Source organism: Oncorhynchus tshawytscha, linkage group LG21 (genome assembly GCF_018296145.1).
Source record: "Oncorhynchus tshawytscha isolate Ot180627B linkage group LG21, Otsh_v2.0, whole genome shotgun sequence".
NCBI classification, from domain to species: Eukaryota; Metazoa; Chordata; class Actinopteri; order Salmoniformes; family Salmonidae; genus Oncorhynchus; species Oncorhynchus tshawytscha.
In genome coordinates, this window is record NC_056449.1 from 25,113,984 (window position 1) to 25,130,166 (window position 16,183).

General features: G+C 43.7%; 1 protein-coding gene across 1 annotated transcript; it reads right to left on the minus strand.

Moving 5' to 3' along the window:
* Positions 1–1,926: 1,926 nt before the first annotated feature.
* On the minus strand, positions 1,927–15,735 carry mcm7 (minichromosome maintenance complex component 7). Its single transcript, XM_042303239.1, has 15 exons — positions 15,546–15,735; positions 13,463–13,542; positions 12,903–13,067; positions 12,604–12,728; positions 10,836–11,016; positions 10,523–10,660; positions 10,210–10,359; positions 9,600–9,714; positions 9,228–9,359; positions 9,016–9,099; positions 8,537–8,748; positions 4,836–5,101; positions 4,542–4,710; positions 3,159–3,268; positions 1,927–2,575 (listed from the first exon to the last, which is right to left on the minus strand). Exons 1-15 carry the CDS (start codon positions 15,574–15,576, stop codon positions 2,350–2,352), a joined length of 2,184 nt encoding a protein of 727 aa, XP_042159173.1. The 5' UTR covers positions 15,577–15,735; the 3' UTR covers positions 1,927–2,349.
* Positions 15,736–16,183: the final 448 nt, after the last annotated feature.

Sequence of the window (16,183 nt, forward strand, 5' to 3'; positions counted from 1 at the left end):
AATTTTTTGTTGATAGATTTCATGTTCCCATTTAAAGTTCACACCAATGGGGGCAATATTTAACATGCCCCTCCGTCTCCAAATGCCCTTTTGGGTGGTGGTATAATTTCCCCCAAAATGCTATATTTTTGTAGTTGTTCTAAACCCACTGCACGCAAGTCGTCCTTAAATTCTCATCTATACTTCAGTACCAAAAAGTTGGTTGTTGACCCGACCAGTCATCAATTGGCGCGAAAAATGGGCGCTCATATCCAGATTTGTGACCAGAAATAACTTAAAGTTCCTCCAGTTTTGCCTAGCAAAAACAAAGTAGGTCTACGTTTATCACCCATATACAATGCAGTTTAGTAATCTACTACGGACGCATCTTTGCCAGAACAATAGGTTACCTGGCGATTGAGAATTGTCCTGTTCCAGATAGGCCTAGTTTGGGTGTCTACTGGCGATATGTCTAAAGATAAGCAGCTTTAACATCGTACTGCCTTCAATAGTATGGGATGAAGATGTAACATTCTGGCGAATTTATTACGATATTTCCCTTCAAAGTGATGGTGCGGTACAGACGAAACATGCTTTCCATCCTGCAACCGACACACACTTAGCAAGCAAAATCCTCTGGACTCCAGATGAGTGACATATCCCTAGTTGAAATTGGCTGCTAACATGAATTACTTTCAGCTCCAAATGCAGGTGTAAAACGCAGTTTATTTATGTAGCCTATCTTGCGTTTTGAAAATGCATCCGCGTGTATGGCTGTAATGACAAGCTACATTTGCGTGTACACACGGGGGGGTCACGCGTTTTCTATCACTGCTTTTTGGGGTTGGGGGCCCAAAAACGTTTTGAAAACCACAGGATACATCACTGGCAACAAATTGAGTTGGGTTGGAAAGGCTACAGTATTTTTTACAATGTTCTATTTTGATTGGAATCCTGTTGGTCAATGTTCAGTGCCTCATTTATTCAAGTTAAAAATAGTTTAGTCAGATTGTGCGGCTTTCCCCTCCTGCAACTGCTCAACGAGTCTGACTGCGCTTGTGGGGAAGAAAAATAATTGCGTGCCCTTTGTTTTAACACGTCCCCCAAAAATGTATGTGCACGACCCTGCAGCCGAATGTTGTATTTGAGTTAATAAGCACCTTTCTGCGACAGGTGTATAATTTCGATGAGATGGATTTGAACGAACACCTGGCTGGGTGGAGAATTTACTTTGAGACGACGCTGTCCTATTGTGGTCAAATCAAACAGTGGACCATACATAAATTACCATCGGGTTATGGACAAGTCTCACCTGGGCTATCAACTCAGGGTTACGGAATAGTTTTACATTTCCCTGCATTGCGGATTTTAATAGGCCTATATTGCAGAAGTTTGACAAAAACATGCATGATTGTATTCAATGTAGTTACAGGCGAGACAACCATGGACAGGCGCTACCGAACGCATAAAATACTGTCTACACAGCAAGACTGATCCTAAAACAAACCAGGTGTCAGGGGCCTTTACAGCTCTTCTTTCCACATGAACAGAAACGAAATTATTTTAGAGAGAGGGACAGTGACTTACATACAGTAAGCAGCCTGCTGTATCAAATAACCCTGTGGAACAAGTCATGATGTATTAGGAAATGAAGCTTTCAATAGATTTTCAAAACTATAGGAATAGTTAAGAAATTTAGTAACAAGCCACGAAATCAAGTTAAGCCATTAATTTATGAACACGGACATTCATAATGTACAAGAATTTAAGAGCGCATTGAAAGTATTGTCCATTAATTCCCCTATAGCCAAAGTATATTAAAGTTGTAACACAGAAGCTCAAAATGTCAGCTCCAGGCATTGATTTAACTAGAGCTAAAGGCCTACTCCAATGACCATTGTATATGTAATACAAGAGGTTGAGTCAAAAAGATTGCATAACAAATAATTGTATTTACAGAGTTTTATTTGAGAGCAGCCATCTAACATTTAAAAAAAAAAAGCATTTAATAGCCAAGGAAGAAAAGTTAGCAACATTTAACCAGTCCAAAACAAAGCCAAGAACCACCATGCATGTTTACATTTAATTATTTGTTGTAACGGTGTAGATGGGGACACACTAAGGGGTCCCATCGCAGTCAGCAGCCCATTAAGCATCTCGTCACAGGCAGAGCCCTTGACCGGGTTTGGGCGAAAAAGGCCTGTGGCTGGTGAAGGGGGGCATAAGGTCAGTCCTGGAATGCCGAAACACTTCTGGTTTTCATCCTCTCCTCCTAATCAGGGACTAATTCAGACCAGGGACACCAGTAGAGTACAATTAAATACCAGAAAGTATTCAGGCCCTCTAGGACTGGAATCAAACAGCCCTGCTTTAGACGAAGGTGATGCGGGTACGGGCCTGGTTGACTTGCCACACATTGAGCTCCTCATACTCCTCCAGGGCCTCCTGGAACTGGGCAGGGGTGAAGCCACGGGAAACACACCGCTGTTCGGCCTCTGCCATGCGAACCAGGCCCCCAGACCCACCCCGGCCCTTCACACCCTCCGTGGCCAGCTCACGCAGCAGGGAGAAGATCACATCCGCTGGCCGATGGGCTCTGGAAAACAACGGGATCAAAAGAAAGGTTGAGGGTCCAAAGTTGTGGAACTTCATTAGGGTTGGGGTCAAACCCACAAATTGGGGCCTACCCACTGGTCTGTTCAGAAACGGAATGCCTATTTGACAGAAAAAAAAAAATCAATGTCCAAATAAACTGACAGAAAATTGTATTGACCCAACCTGTGCTTCAAAGTGGCCATTTAGCGCTGCTGCTTCTGAAACATACAGCGCAACATACTTACATCAGCTCCTTTGAATCCCTCGAGGTAGACTAGCACAGTAGTATGTGACAAAACATTTGAAGTCAACAGGAACGTGTGGTGAAGTGCTCATTTCTATAGGGTTTAAGGTCTTCTCCAGTATACACACAGTCATGTGAACCAAAGGCAGTAAAAACCCTGGAATTTAACCACTTGGTATAGCTCCTGAATACTCATTACATTTGAAGTCATCCCCTACTCTGCTAGAACCCAATCCTCACCCAAAAGGCATCCACTCAAGAGATCTTATTAATGCATAACAGTGTCATCAGGAACGGTCTTGTTGGCAGTTTCACACAGAGCAGGAGGAGAGGAGCTGACCTGGTGGTGCTGGACTTGTCGGCCTGCAGGGAGTCCTTGGACATTTCCATGAGCCTCATCGCCTCGTTCACATCCTCTTTCTCCACCACATCCACCAGCCGCAAACGGGCCTGTGAGGGGGGCGGGGGCGTGAGACCACAGGTCAGGTAGCTAGCTATATAGGCTACAGCACAGAACACACCAAAAAGAAATGCAATAATCAACTGTTAGTGTCTTTCAGACATCGTAGGTCGCGCTGTGCCGGCACTGTCAGACCGAGACAAGTGCAATGCCCTCTGGAATGGCTGGCAATTGCCCAAGTCTCCGCCTCTCAACACCAGCTAGTCTCTCCCGATGGATGAGGCTTGACAGTCAATCAACAATATGATTCGTTAAAACAGTGATGGTGGCTGTACAGGCCATGGTGGCTGTACAGGCCATGGTTGTATTGTAGAAGGCTCTCAGGTAACAAGCGACGACTGGTTCCGGTCACAGTCAGTTTTGCTTGGGTTTGCACAGCTGCTCCTACAAAAAGGCTGACTGCCCACCCTGCAAAGCTGACCGGGTCCAGACAGGAAAACAGACAGATTAAAACACATTAACTATACCCAGGCTTGAGTACAATATGAATTCAGCAAACACTCCATAAAGGGCATGGAAGTAGTATTTGACAAAATTAGGGTGAGGGTCACCCCCTCCCCCCAATTGGCTATTGAAGCTCAACAACTTTAAAATCAGTTGTGTTAGTCCTTTTTGCCTATGCTGTTGATGTATTTTACAGTAATGGTTTTACACCAATACCGACTGCAGTGGAACAATGCTTGCCCAGTCTTCCCAATCGTTTTACCCTTTTCTGAATTTTATCACTAGGTGGAGACAGACCTGAATCTTTTCACCATGCTTAAATAAAACAATGCATTTCTAATGGTGACCTAGGGTTGCACATTTTCAATAAGTACAGGGTCACTCAGTAGAGTGGCAGGCTTGCCCTCGTGGCCACCCAGATGTAGCACAGTGCAGTCAGGGTGTCGGGAAGTGCTGGTTTTGCAGTAGGGCTGGTGAGTCAGCTACCTGCACAAACAGCACTTTTGACACCCAGGAGCTACGAGACCACAGAGTGAGAAGCATCACATTCCTCCAGTCTTAGTGGACAGGAAGCAGTCATTCAAAAGAGCAGTCAGTGCAGGCATGAGCGTACACACGAGGCCTAGTGCCCAGCGTGTGAAAGAAGTGCTCATACTGCGGGTAGGCTGGGCATCACCAATACCTGCACTGTAAGCACTTTAGCACAAACTGGGCTGTAGTAGATGGTCCAACCACCCAGTCTGACTCCGCTCCACATCCTAAATATGCTCCCAGTCAGGGTAGAAGGAGCCTGTACTCAGGATGGGGTGAGAGTCTCACCAGGGCAGTGGAGAGGCGGAGGATGGACAGGAGTGTACGGGCGGAGGTGAAGGTGCAGTCCTTGCTGACACGCGCCTCCTTCCTCATCTCCACGTAGGCTGCCGTGATGTAATCAGCCAGTGACTCAGGTATGACGGGCTGTCGCCTCTTACACAGGGAGATGTAACGTCTGGAGGGAGCATACAATTAGTCACACAAGCTAAAACATGCACGTGAGAGGAATTTCTAGTCAAAGATTTCTAAATAGTTGGTTATTTTACCTCCAGCCCCACAAAGAGCAATACGTCAACTGACCTCATGAGCTTCATATCGATGGGGGTGAAGTGAGTGGGTGGCTGGCGGCAGTGCTGGTGAACATAGGTGATGTGCTGGGCCAGGCGGAGATCGGCCTCCGCGTCAGGCTTGTCCTGGATGAGCCACAGCAGGTCGAAACGGGAGAGCAGGGCGGCTGGCAGCTGGATATTCTGCTCTATGGTCTTTCGTGGGTTGTAGCGGCCATAGGCAGGGTTGGCGGCCGCCAGGATGGAGCAGCGGGCGTTGAGGGAGGTCATGATGCCCGCCTGACCAGGGAAGGGAACAGAGTGAGTCAGTCACCCATATTCTCTTTAGGGTTGACGGGCGGGAACCCGGTTACAGCACAAAACGAATCCCTTTTACCAGGATAAATAAACAGAAACCAATCAATTATAAAATTATTTATTTGAACAGCATGGTGTGAAATGGAACTGTTAAATTATATGAAATGTCTAAATATGGCTTCTACAGCCCCTGCATGATAAATCAATGCTCAGTATGGAGCGCATCTCACCATAGTAAACAGGTAGGCCTACATTTGCTGCAGCATAGCCCATGCTACAGTAACATAAAGACAGAATTAACCTTTCATTAACCATCTCCACCTGGCTTTCTAAAGACTATATTTTAATTGCAGCTGCAAAAGTTTAAAACAACCCATCACTCAAATATCGTTGCTTATTTTTTTAATTTTTTTTAAGTACACGCGTAAGCACTCGCAATCTCTCAAACTGCAGCCAAAATAGATAATCTTGTTCTAGATGGCACAGAGAAAAATAAAACATGAAAATGTCCGATTTTACTGAGTTACATAAGGAAACTTGTTAATTGAAATATATTCATTACATCCTAATCTATGGATAATTGCATCTGTCAAACAGGTAGGCCAACCTTTTAGAATAGGGCTGTAACAATGGTAAGTCAAGGGGTCTGAATACTTAAGGCACTGTATATGGATGACTTATAAAGCCAGGCACATTGAAGTTGGTCTATTTATTATAGACCTAATTAAGATGGTTTCCTCTCCTTACTTTTCTTTAACAATTAAGGTAAGGACTGTTTTATTGTCTCCTGCTGCCTCTGCCTTATTGTTCTCAACACGAATATGCTGATTAACTTTGCTATTATGCTTATAACATGGTCTAGGAAAAAGGCACCAATTCAACAGTGCACTGATGCGTTTCAGGACTGCGGACAGCGACCACTATCCCAACACGGGCGAAAGTGCATTTGTTGCAAACATGAGCCTATCACAATCATGAAAAAAAAAAATGGGAAAATAACTTTAGGCTACACCTTTGCTATGTCAGAGGCATGAAAAATGAGCAAATGGACTTAAAATGGGTGGAAGGCCTACAGCCCACCAAGATGCACCTCCACACACAAACATTATTCTGGCAAAAAAAAAAAAAAAAAAAAAAAAACTTCTTGCCCAGTGGCATGGGGGCTATTTAGGTGCGTGCTGATGCTGCCCCAGGTAAGGGCACAAAATATTTAGCTTGTCCATGCCCAGCGCGCCTCTCCAGGGTGCTGTTGGAGAGATGTGGCGCTCCATCAAAATAATTTAACATAAATGATGTAGCCTGCAGTAGAATGAGTAGCCCACAGACCAAATCTATTACAACGTCATGAGACACTTTTTCAACCATTAACGTATTAATAAGGAGAGAGTGGGGGAGAAAGTCTACTAAAAAGGCAAGCAGGCAGACGTCAGCTCTGGAGCGGTTGCTGCATAATCACAGATGGACAGCAAATGGTGACTTCACTACGAGAGCTTTGTTGGAGCCTTTAAAAATATGCCTCAGCTTTCTCATAAAGTGAAAACTCCACAAATACAGGTGTGCCAAGCGTGTAGCGTCATACCCAAGAAGACAAAAAGGTGCTTCAACAAAGCACAGAGTAAAGGATTTGAATACTTCTGTAAATGTGATGTTTCCAAATTTTATTTAAAAAAAAAAAAACCTGACATTTCTAGAAACCTGTTTTCACTTTGTCATTATGGGGTATTATGTGTAGACGAGTGGGGTTGGGAAATCACATTTAATACATTTTAGAATGCTGTAACGTAAAGGGGTCTGAATACTTTCAGAACGTACTGTAGCTAGTTACAGCTATGAGCTTTTATGTTTGTCGTGCGTAATGTGCAGTAGCCTATATCATATAGAGTACAGTTGAAGTCGCAAGTTTACATACAAATTCCTTGTTAACAAACTATAGTTTTGGCAAGTCGGTTAGGACATCTACTTTTTGCATGACAAGTAATTTCTCCAGCAATTGTTTACAGATTATTTCACCGCATCACAATTCCAGTGGGTCAGAAGTTTACATACACCAAGTTGACTGTACCTTTAAACAGCTTGGAAAATTCAGGGTGGCAGCATCATGTTGTGGGGGTGCTTTGCTGCAGGAGGGTCTGGTGCAATTCACAAAATAGATGGAATCATGAGGATAATTGTGTGGATAAATTGAAGCAACATCAAGACATCAGTCAGGAAGTTAGAGCTTGATAGCAAATGGGTCTTCCAAATGGACAATGACCCCAAGCATACTTCCAAAGTTGTGGCAAAATGGCTTAAGGACAAGAAAGTCAAGGTATTGGAGTGGCCATCACAAAGCCCGGACCCAAATCCTATAGAAAATTTGTGGGCAGAACTGAAAAGGCGTGTGTGAGCAAGGAGGCCTACAAACCTGACTCCGTTACACCAGCTCTGTCAGGTGTAACGGGCCAAAATTCACCCAACTTATTGTGGAAGCTACCTGAAACATTTGACCAAAGTTACATTTTAAGACAATGCGACCCAATTCTAATTGAGTGCATGTAAACTTCTGACTCACTGGGAATGTGATGAAAGAAATAATAGCTGAAACAAGTCACTACTATTATTCTGACATTTCACATTCTTACAATAAAGTGGTGATCCTAACTGACCTAAGACAGGGAATTTTTACTAGAATTAAATGTTAGGCATTGTGAAGAACTGAGTTTAAATGCATTTGGCTAAGGTGTATGTAAACTTAGACTTCAACTGTATGTATTGGATAATTGCATAATCATTTGGGCTTGCTTAGGCTCAAAATATCTTTTAATGAAGGGCTCAAAATATATGACTCACCAGGCTCAGTAGCATCAGGTTAGAATGTTCATGCTGATCTAAGTTCTCATCAAATCCAGACATTTATATGCTTTTGAATGACATTTCCAGTTTTGGAGGTAAAGACCGGCGTACCCGAGATGGAACATTTGTAAAATACTGGGATAATAGTCAATCCCAAATCTCATTGAGTAGGGGAAAAGCTCAGCGTTGAGACAGACATTTTCCATGTTGTCTTCTCGGGGCAGGTTAGTGTTATTTGTCATGAATCTGGTTCCGGAGGCAACTCTGCAGTGTTCACTAGCTGGTAAAGCCAGAAAGTCAAAGTTAAACCTAACCCTAACGCGTAACCTTCAATTAGCATTTTGGTTTTCATTAAATGTTACAATACAGCCAAATTCAACTTCGCGGCTGGCACATCTAAGGGGAAAAAATAAATATATCACTCAGCACTGTCTCGAGGACAAGATGGAAGACAAACACCAACCTGCTGTAGGGGTACAGGTAGAAAATCTTGGTGGTTTTAACAAAGAACTGCCCATGAATAGCCTTACACAACTAAAGTGTTAGTTGCCAAACAGATATGGCTTTGGTAAGAAGAAAGCTCACCTTGGCAATGGAGATGGTCTGCTGCTCCATCACCTCGTGGATGGCTGTGCGATCGGCATCTGCCATCTTGTCAAATTCGTCGATGCAGCAGACACCCTGGTCGGCCAGCACCAGTGCGCCGCCCTCCAGGGTCATCTCCCCGGTGAGGGGGTCACGCATCACTGCTGCCGTCAGGCCCACGCCAGAGGAACCTCGGCCCGTTGTATACTGGCCTGGAGGGGGTCAGGGGGAACGGTCATGGCTAGGCCCATGATGCCAGGAGCACAAATACAATCATCTTGAAATCCTTTATTTACTTGAATACGATTGAGGACCTCCCTTTCCTTACATATTAATCCAACAACTGTGCAAAAGGGTGTAAACCTTTTAGTCAATATCCAGTAGGCCATTTAGCATGTTGCTTTCACCAATTGTGTGACCTGGGACCAGTGAAAAATGGAGAGGAAATATTTCAGATCGTTCCAGAATATTGTACTTACTGCGAGGAGCCAGGCGGTCAATGTAAGACAGCAGTTGGGACTTAGCTACTCCTGGGTCTCCCATCAGACAGATGTTTATGTTGCCTGGAAGGAGCCAAACCGGGGCATTAGTAAAACATCCCAAAACTCCAGTTAACTCAAATGAAAGCCAAAGCAGCCATTTTAAAAATTGACAATGTTACAGGGCCGTGGAAGGGTTTTATTGCACTCACCTCTGATCTTCATACCCTTGGGGGCCTGCTGCACTCCTCCAACCAGCAGCAGCAGCAGAGCCTTTTTCACATCTTCATGGCCAAAAATCTCAGGAGCAATGGAGCCAGCAAGCTTCTCATAGAAATCTTCCTCTGTAAGTAAGAGGAGCACATGAACCAAACTATTCAGTTACACTCAATCCATTAACATCAGAACATCCTCTTGGACAAACAGCATGAGAAAGGTATGAAAACAACCCACAGTCCCAAAACACTGTTGGTAGATCCAAAAAGGCAGGAAACATTTAAGCAACGAGAAGCTTCCTAATGCCAACATTGATCTGTTTTCACTGAAAGGATTAAGAACCTGGGGGGCCCCACACGCGCACATACCTGTGATCTGGCGCAGCTCTTCCTCACTCAGCTCTGCTGTGCCCAGCTCATCATCCTCGGTCTTGTTCATTAGAGTGATGCTGTGGGACTCCAGGTACGTCTCTGAAAGCAGACCCTGAGAGGGAGAGAAACAGCCAGACACATTACAACTCCAGAGTGGCGCAGCAGTCTAAGGCACTGCAACTCAGTGCAAGAGGCGTCACTACAGTCCCTGGTTTGAATCCAGGCTGTATCACATCCATACATGATTGGGAGACCCATAGGGCGGCGCAGAATTGGCCCAGCGTTGTCCGGGTTTGGCCATCATTGTAAATGAGAATTTATTTTTAACTGACTTACCTAGTTAAATAAAAGGAAATAGAAACTGCAGCAGCAGTAGCCTTCTGTCCAGGGGATGTAGTTGTACATCTGTAGCCTCAAGTTACAGAAACAACCTCCTGCCCTAGGGGCCGTTCTAACTTCAACACACCTTACTTTACATCTCAGCCAAGTCACAGGTAGAGTAAAATTCCAGTTTCCCTCCAAATTACAGTATGTAACGTTGTTAAACTTGAGGATAATTCTCAAAAAAGGTTTAAAGAAACTTTGTAACGTGTTTGAGTGCACTCACTTGGACAGCCTGCCTGAAGCCATTACGCAGCAGGGGGAGGAAGACGCCGGAGATAGCCACGTGGTCTCCGGGCTGGGCCACACGTGTGTTCTCCCCGCGGGTGTAGATGGTCATGCTCCTGGGGATGTTTCCCACAGGAACCTGGTCACTCTGGAGATGGATGGAGGCACGGGTTAGTTAGGGATTCAAATCAGCGCAAAGTCAGACTTAGTCTGACTTGTGCTTGTTTATTTGCCTTCAACTTCTCACGCCAGACAGCTACATGATTTGAATGTGTTGCTGCATTTCAGATTCCTTAGTCAAAGGTCCTTACGTGTTCCTGTATGCGCAGTTCCTGGAACTTGACAAACTTTGAGCCTCGGGTCTGCAGGTAGAGGCGGCCGCCTGACTTGTTGGTGACACACTCTTGACTGGGACACATGATGAGGGGCATGAATGTGGGGGATTGAATCTGATAAGACAGGGAGGTGCCTGGGTTAGCACAAGGAAAGGAACCGAGAGAACTGAAAGGTTTCTGTACCAGACAGTGTTTAATGCATTTACCCAGCCATGAGAGCAAGTCAATTGATTATATAATTTATCAACTTTCCTTGACAGGTTGGTGCAGTAAGACGCCAATCGCTTACCGGCTGGTATGTCTCTGCCCCACACTGGTCACAGGTGTAGGTGGCAACTGCCATCATGGGCTTGACCTCAGTGGCACGGGTCACGATGCCCCTAACAGTCACCAACTGGCCAATGCTGTCTGCACGGACATCACGGACCACTTTGGGTTTGGCAGTGCTGGGCGGTTTGAAGTAGAGCTCACTGAGAGAGAGATCCGAGGGGATGCAATAATTGTTATTCCTTGTTGCCTAAATACACAAATCAGCCATCATGACATGAATGGGCATGGCATGTGTCTAGTAGAACATGCATGCAGTCAAAATAAGGATACTTTTTGATATACACAACCAGTCAAATGTTGATACCTACTCATGCAAGGGTTTCTTTATTTGTACCATTTTCTACATTGTAGAATAGTGAAGACATCAAAACAAAATAACACATATGGAATCACGTAGTAACCAAAAAAGTATACATTTCGTATTTGAGATTCTTCAAAGTAGCCACCCTTTGCCTTTATGACAGCTTTGCACACTTAGCATTCTCTCAACCAGTTTCACTTGGAATGCTTTTCCAACAGTCTTGAAGGAGTTCCCAAATATGCTGAGCAATTGTTGGCTGCTTTTCCTTCATTTTGCGGTCCAACTCATGCCAAACCGTCGCAATTGGGTTGAGGTCTAGTGATTGTGGAGGCCAAGTAATCTGATGCAGCACTCCATCACTCTCCTTCAAGGGTCAAATAGTCCTTACACAGCCTGGAGGTGTATTGAGTCTTTGTCCTGTTGAAAAACAAAATGACTGTCCCACTAAGTTCAAACCAGATGGGATGGCATGTCGCTGCAGAGTGCTGTGGTAGCCATGCTGGTTAAGCGTGCCTTTAATTCTAAATAAGTTACAGACAGTGTCACCAGCAATGCACCTCCACACTTAACTCTGGGAACCACACATGCAGAGATCTGTTCACCTACTCAGAGTCTCACATGGACAAATTTCCACAGGTCTATTGTCCATTGCTTGTGTTTCTTGGCCCAAGCAAGTCTTCTTATTGGTGTCCTTTAGTAATGGTTTCATTGCAGCAATTCAACCATGAATTTGGGCTGCAATTTCTGAGGCTGGTAACCCCAATGAATGTATCCTCTGCAGCAGAGGTAACAGTGGGTCTTCCTTTCCTGTGGAGGCCCCCATGAGAACCAATTTCATTATAGAGCTTAATGGATTTTGCGACAGCAATTTAAGAAACTTTCAAAGTTCTTGACATTTTCCGGATTGACTGACCATCATGTCTTAAGTAATGGACTGTTGTCTCTCTTACATAATATGGACTTTGCCCTATTTGGTAAAGGAACATCTTCTGTATACCACCCCTACCATGGCACAACAACTGATTTGTTCAAAAGCTTTAAGAAGGAAATTCCACAGATTAACTTTTAACAAGGCCACCTATTAATTGAAATGCGTTCCAGGTGACTACCTCATGAAGCTGGTTGAGAGAATGCCAAGCGTGTGCAAAGCAAAGGGTGGCTACTTTGAAGAATTACAAATATTTTTTATTTGTGTAACACTTTTGGATAAGACATGATTCCACGTGTTATTTCACGTTGATGTCGTCACTATTATTCTAAAACGCATAAAAATGGCACAAATAAAGAAAAAACCCTGAATGAGTAGGTGTGTCCAAACTTGACTGGTACTATATACCAGTTCTCACTTTTCTAAGTAATTCATCCAGGTTCATGTCCAGTTCCAACTCAAGAGACAATGGCAAACATGCTAGCTAAGTGAACTCACAATCTCCTCATGAGTTCTGCTGGGTACTGGTTGCGAGGATCCCTGGTGTCTGCAGTGTCGTGACCTCTCTGCTCCATCATCAGCCTATGCTCAATGTACACATCCAGGGAATCCTTGGCCACCACCTGGGTGAAAGAAGAGATGGGTATCGAGGCAGTTAAGTCTCAGACTCAATGTTTTACAGGTTATTTCATCCTTAAAACTAACAATTAGCAACTGCCTGATCAGAATCAATATCCAAGTCAAGCAGGACAGATGTCTTAAAAGAGCAGGGTTGTATTAATGCAGCTAAAAAATACCTCTCTCTCACGGTACTCTGGCAGCAGCTCGTGGACGGCATCAGCGAACAGGCCCATATAGCGTTTGGCGTTTTCACAGATGCTCTCCACCAACTCTGGGTCCTCCTCGGCCACATCGTCCAGGTCCACTTGCAAAGCCACCTGCTCCCTGTGGGACAGGGAAACCTACAGAAAACAGGACTGCTATCAGAGACAGTAGAATATTTTGATTTGTGGTCTAGCACAGACGTTTGCAGAAAAAGGCTGTGCAACAACGACAACCGTTCCAGCCCATCAGTCATTGGTTAAAGGGTCACTGCCACCACCTCACTTATTTATTGCAGAGTAGAACCAATAAGTTTCAGCTTTCGGGTTCTCTTCTTCAAAATAATGCCATGTATTACTGTGCCTTTTGACTCAACCATTCAGTGGGTTGGCAAGATGTTGGCCTTCAGGCTCACCCCGACAGATACTTTGACAATTTATCATATTAGATCATGGACTTTAAGTTACAAATGACAAAGGACTGGCAAGACGCATTACAGAAAGAACAGGATCATGAAAGTCAGTGCCATACTCACAAGTTGAGCTCCATATTTGAAGACCTTCTTTCCATTGTCATCCTCACTGTAAAACTCTTGAAGGAATTTCTTGCATTTCTCTGCGGGAAAGAGAGAACAGTCCATTTAAGTGTACATTGAATGCTATGAATATTACAGGTAGAGTATAGCCTGGGTCTGAACTGGGGAACTTGTGTCAAACTGAGTGAACAATCTAATTTAGCTCACCACCACAATTGTTTTCAGTGTCAATACAATTCAGGTAATGAGATGTATACATTTGTGTGGGGTTTAACGTTTGAAAATTGCCATCATTGGAGTCCAGGGCCTACATATTGCAAGCTGTGTTGACCTCTGACGACCCACTAACATCGCATCCCACAGAATCTCGATGAATCATTGAAGTACTGTCCCTTTAACTCAGACTTCAAATGTTTTCCAAATGAGTGGATGAGTTCAAACCTTTACAACAATGTAACCAATGAATTGACGTTAAAGGTTTGGTTAGCAGTGCACTTCAACAAAAACGTCGTGTCCGTTTTGGGGTAAATAACCCCCACCTCAAAATGTGAAACGTTCTGTATTTTAGACACCTCAAAACAAAACCAATCTCTAGCTACACAATATGCATATTTCACTTACTTACTTAGTAGAGCCCAAAATTAAACATTCTGCATTTGGAATGTTTTTTTGTAAACAAAGCAGCACATGGCTTTGAGCCTGGTCACTCAGGGTAATCATCCGCTATACCATTGCCAACAAAATAGTCCCAATGTAATTTATGGATTGAGTTGGTTATTGATTCAAAACATTACTTCGTTTCAGTACCAGTGTATCGACGTGCCATGATCGAATTCACCAGTACGTTAGCCTGGACTTTAAACCAGCAGAAGCTAGCAAACGACAAAACATAACGCCCATACTTGCCGCTGCCTGTAACAAAGAACAGCCTACTCCCGCGGATGAGAAGGGTATCGTTGGCGAAAATGCGTGTGGATTGCTAACTAGCAAGCCAATTTTTCCACTTCACTATCAAATTGTGAAAATGAAATACACAAATTGTTAACACTTCTTTGATTGAGTCACTTTTGTAGTATTGGCGAGTTATCGTTCACTCTCAGTGCAACCCCTAGCATTAGCTTTCTCCGCCCATAGACCATGTGCTCCTCGCGCGTAATTCTTTGTCCTCTTGAGTTCCATCCGGGTTACTGAGAATTTAAGCTAGTTAAAAAATATATATAAATATATATAAATATATATATATATATATCTTGGTAACATGCAAGCCACCCCGTAGCAATCACTAACCGGTATCATTGCCCAAAATGTTAACTACCAAAACAACTTCACAAGTAGCCAGATAGTGTTGTGCACGAGGAGACAGGCCGCGACCACGACTAGTTCTGTACGCGGGATTTTGGGCTAGAGCCCCAAAGCTCGGCTTTAAAGTTATCACCCATCTTTCGCAGTACGGTTTTGGAAGCATATAAACGTCGACTACCTGTACTAAATTAGCAAACGTTTGCCATCTGCGTCTCCGATCACCCGAGTTTAAACGGAAGACTGACGTCACAAACACTGTCAACATTGTACATTACGTGTATATGCTGCATTTGTGAAACTGTGATATCAAAGTAGGTGGATTTGTTTCTATAAAACAGCAATATTACCGCAATTGAGAATCGATTCCCGTTTAGAATGAGTAGGTGTCTATTTAGGCTTTAAGAGCCAGTCAAAACAGAACATGTAGCGATGGTCCTTAGACGTAACGTTAAGACTCCTTTATTGGGGTAGGGGCGACCAAGCCTGAACAGTTTACATGTTAGTAAATTGCTAGATATTAACTCATTGTTGGCTTCTTGGCTGAGCAGACAAAGACCAAAGTAACGTTAACTGATTAACGTTAGCTAGTCAACCCCAACGTACCCCCAAAATATTGGTTGGCAAGCTATTTATTAAGTAATTCTAATTGCATGGTTTCTGACATCAATTTTTGCTCAGAAGTAGTTAAGAGTGAGCATGCTACTAGCCTCCATTATCAAAATGAAAGTGCGTTAGCTAACTTCAACAAGCTTGTTTAAAACAACAACAAAAAAAAACATACCTTTCTCAGCCAAGTAATCCTTAGGAGCCATGATTGTTGAGTAATGTGGTTTTACTTAAAACCCAATGTGTTAAGTAACTTATCAGGTATTATATATATTTTTTTAACAATGTATTTTCTTTCTGCACAGGGAGACAACAAATTGGAGGTCCAACTGCAAAAACTGGCGCGAGTCTGTCGTCTGCGTGCTCCAATCAAAACGCGTATTTCTATTACCAAAGGCGTGGCTTCACTGTGGCGCGAAAATTGCGGCGATGCAGTGGTCACATGATTCAACAAACTAGCATACCACGTCATCGGTGGCGCGAAAAATTGAGATTGCGTTTCACGCTTTAAAGCAATGACCTCGAAAATTCTGTGCATAAAAAGGTATACTGAACAAAAATTTAAACGCAACATGCAACAATTTCAAATATTTTACTGTGTTACAGAAGTTACAGAGTTCCCAGAAGGAAATCAGTCAATTAGAATAAATTCAATGGCCCTAATCTATGGATTTCACATGACTGTGCAGCTCTTGCTGGGCCTCCCCACTGGGGAGCCAGGCCAGCCAATCAGAATTACTTTTCCCCACAAAAGGGCTTTATTACCAGAAATACTCCTCCGTACACCCCCCTCCCCCTCCGACAACCCAACAG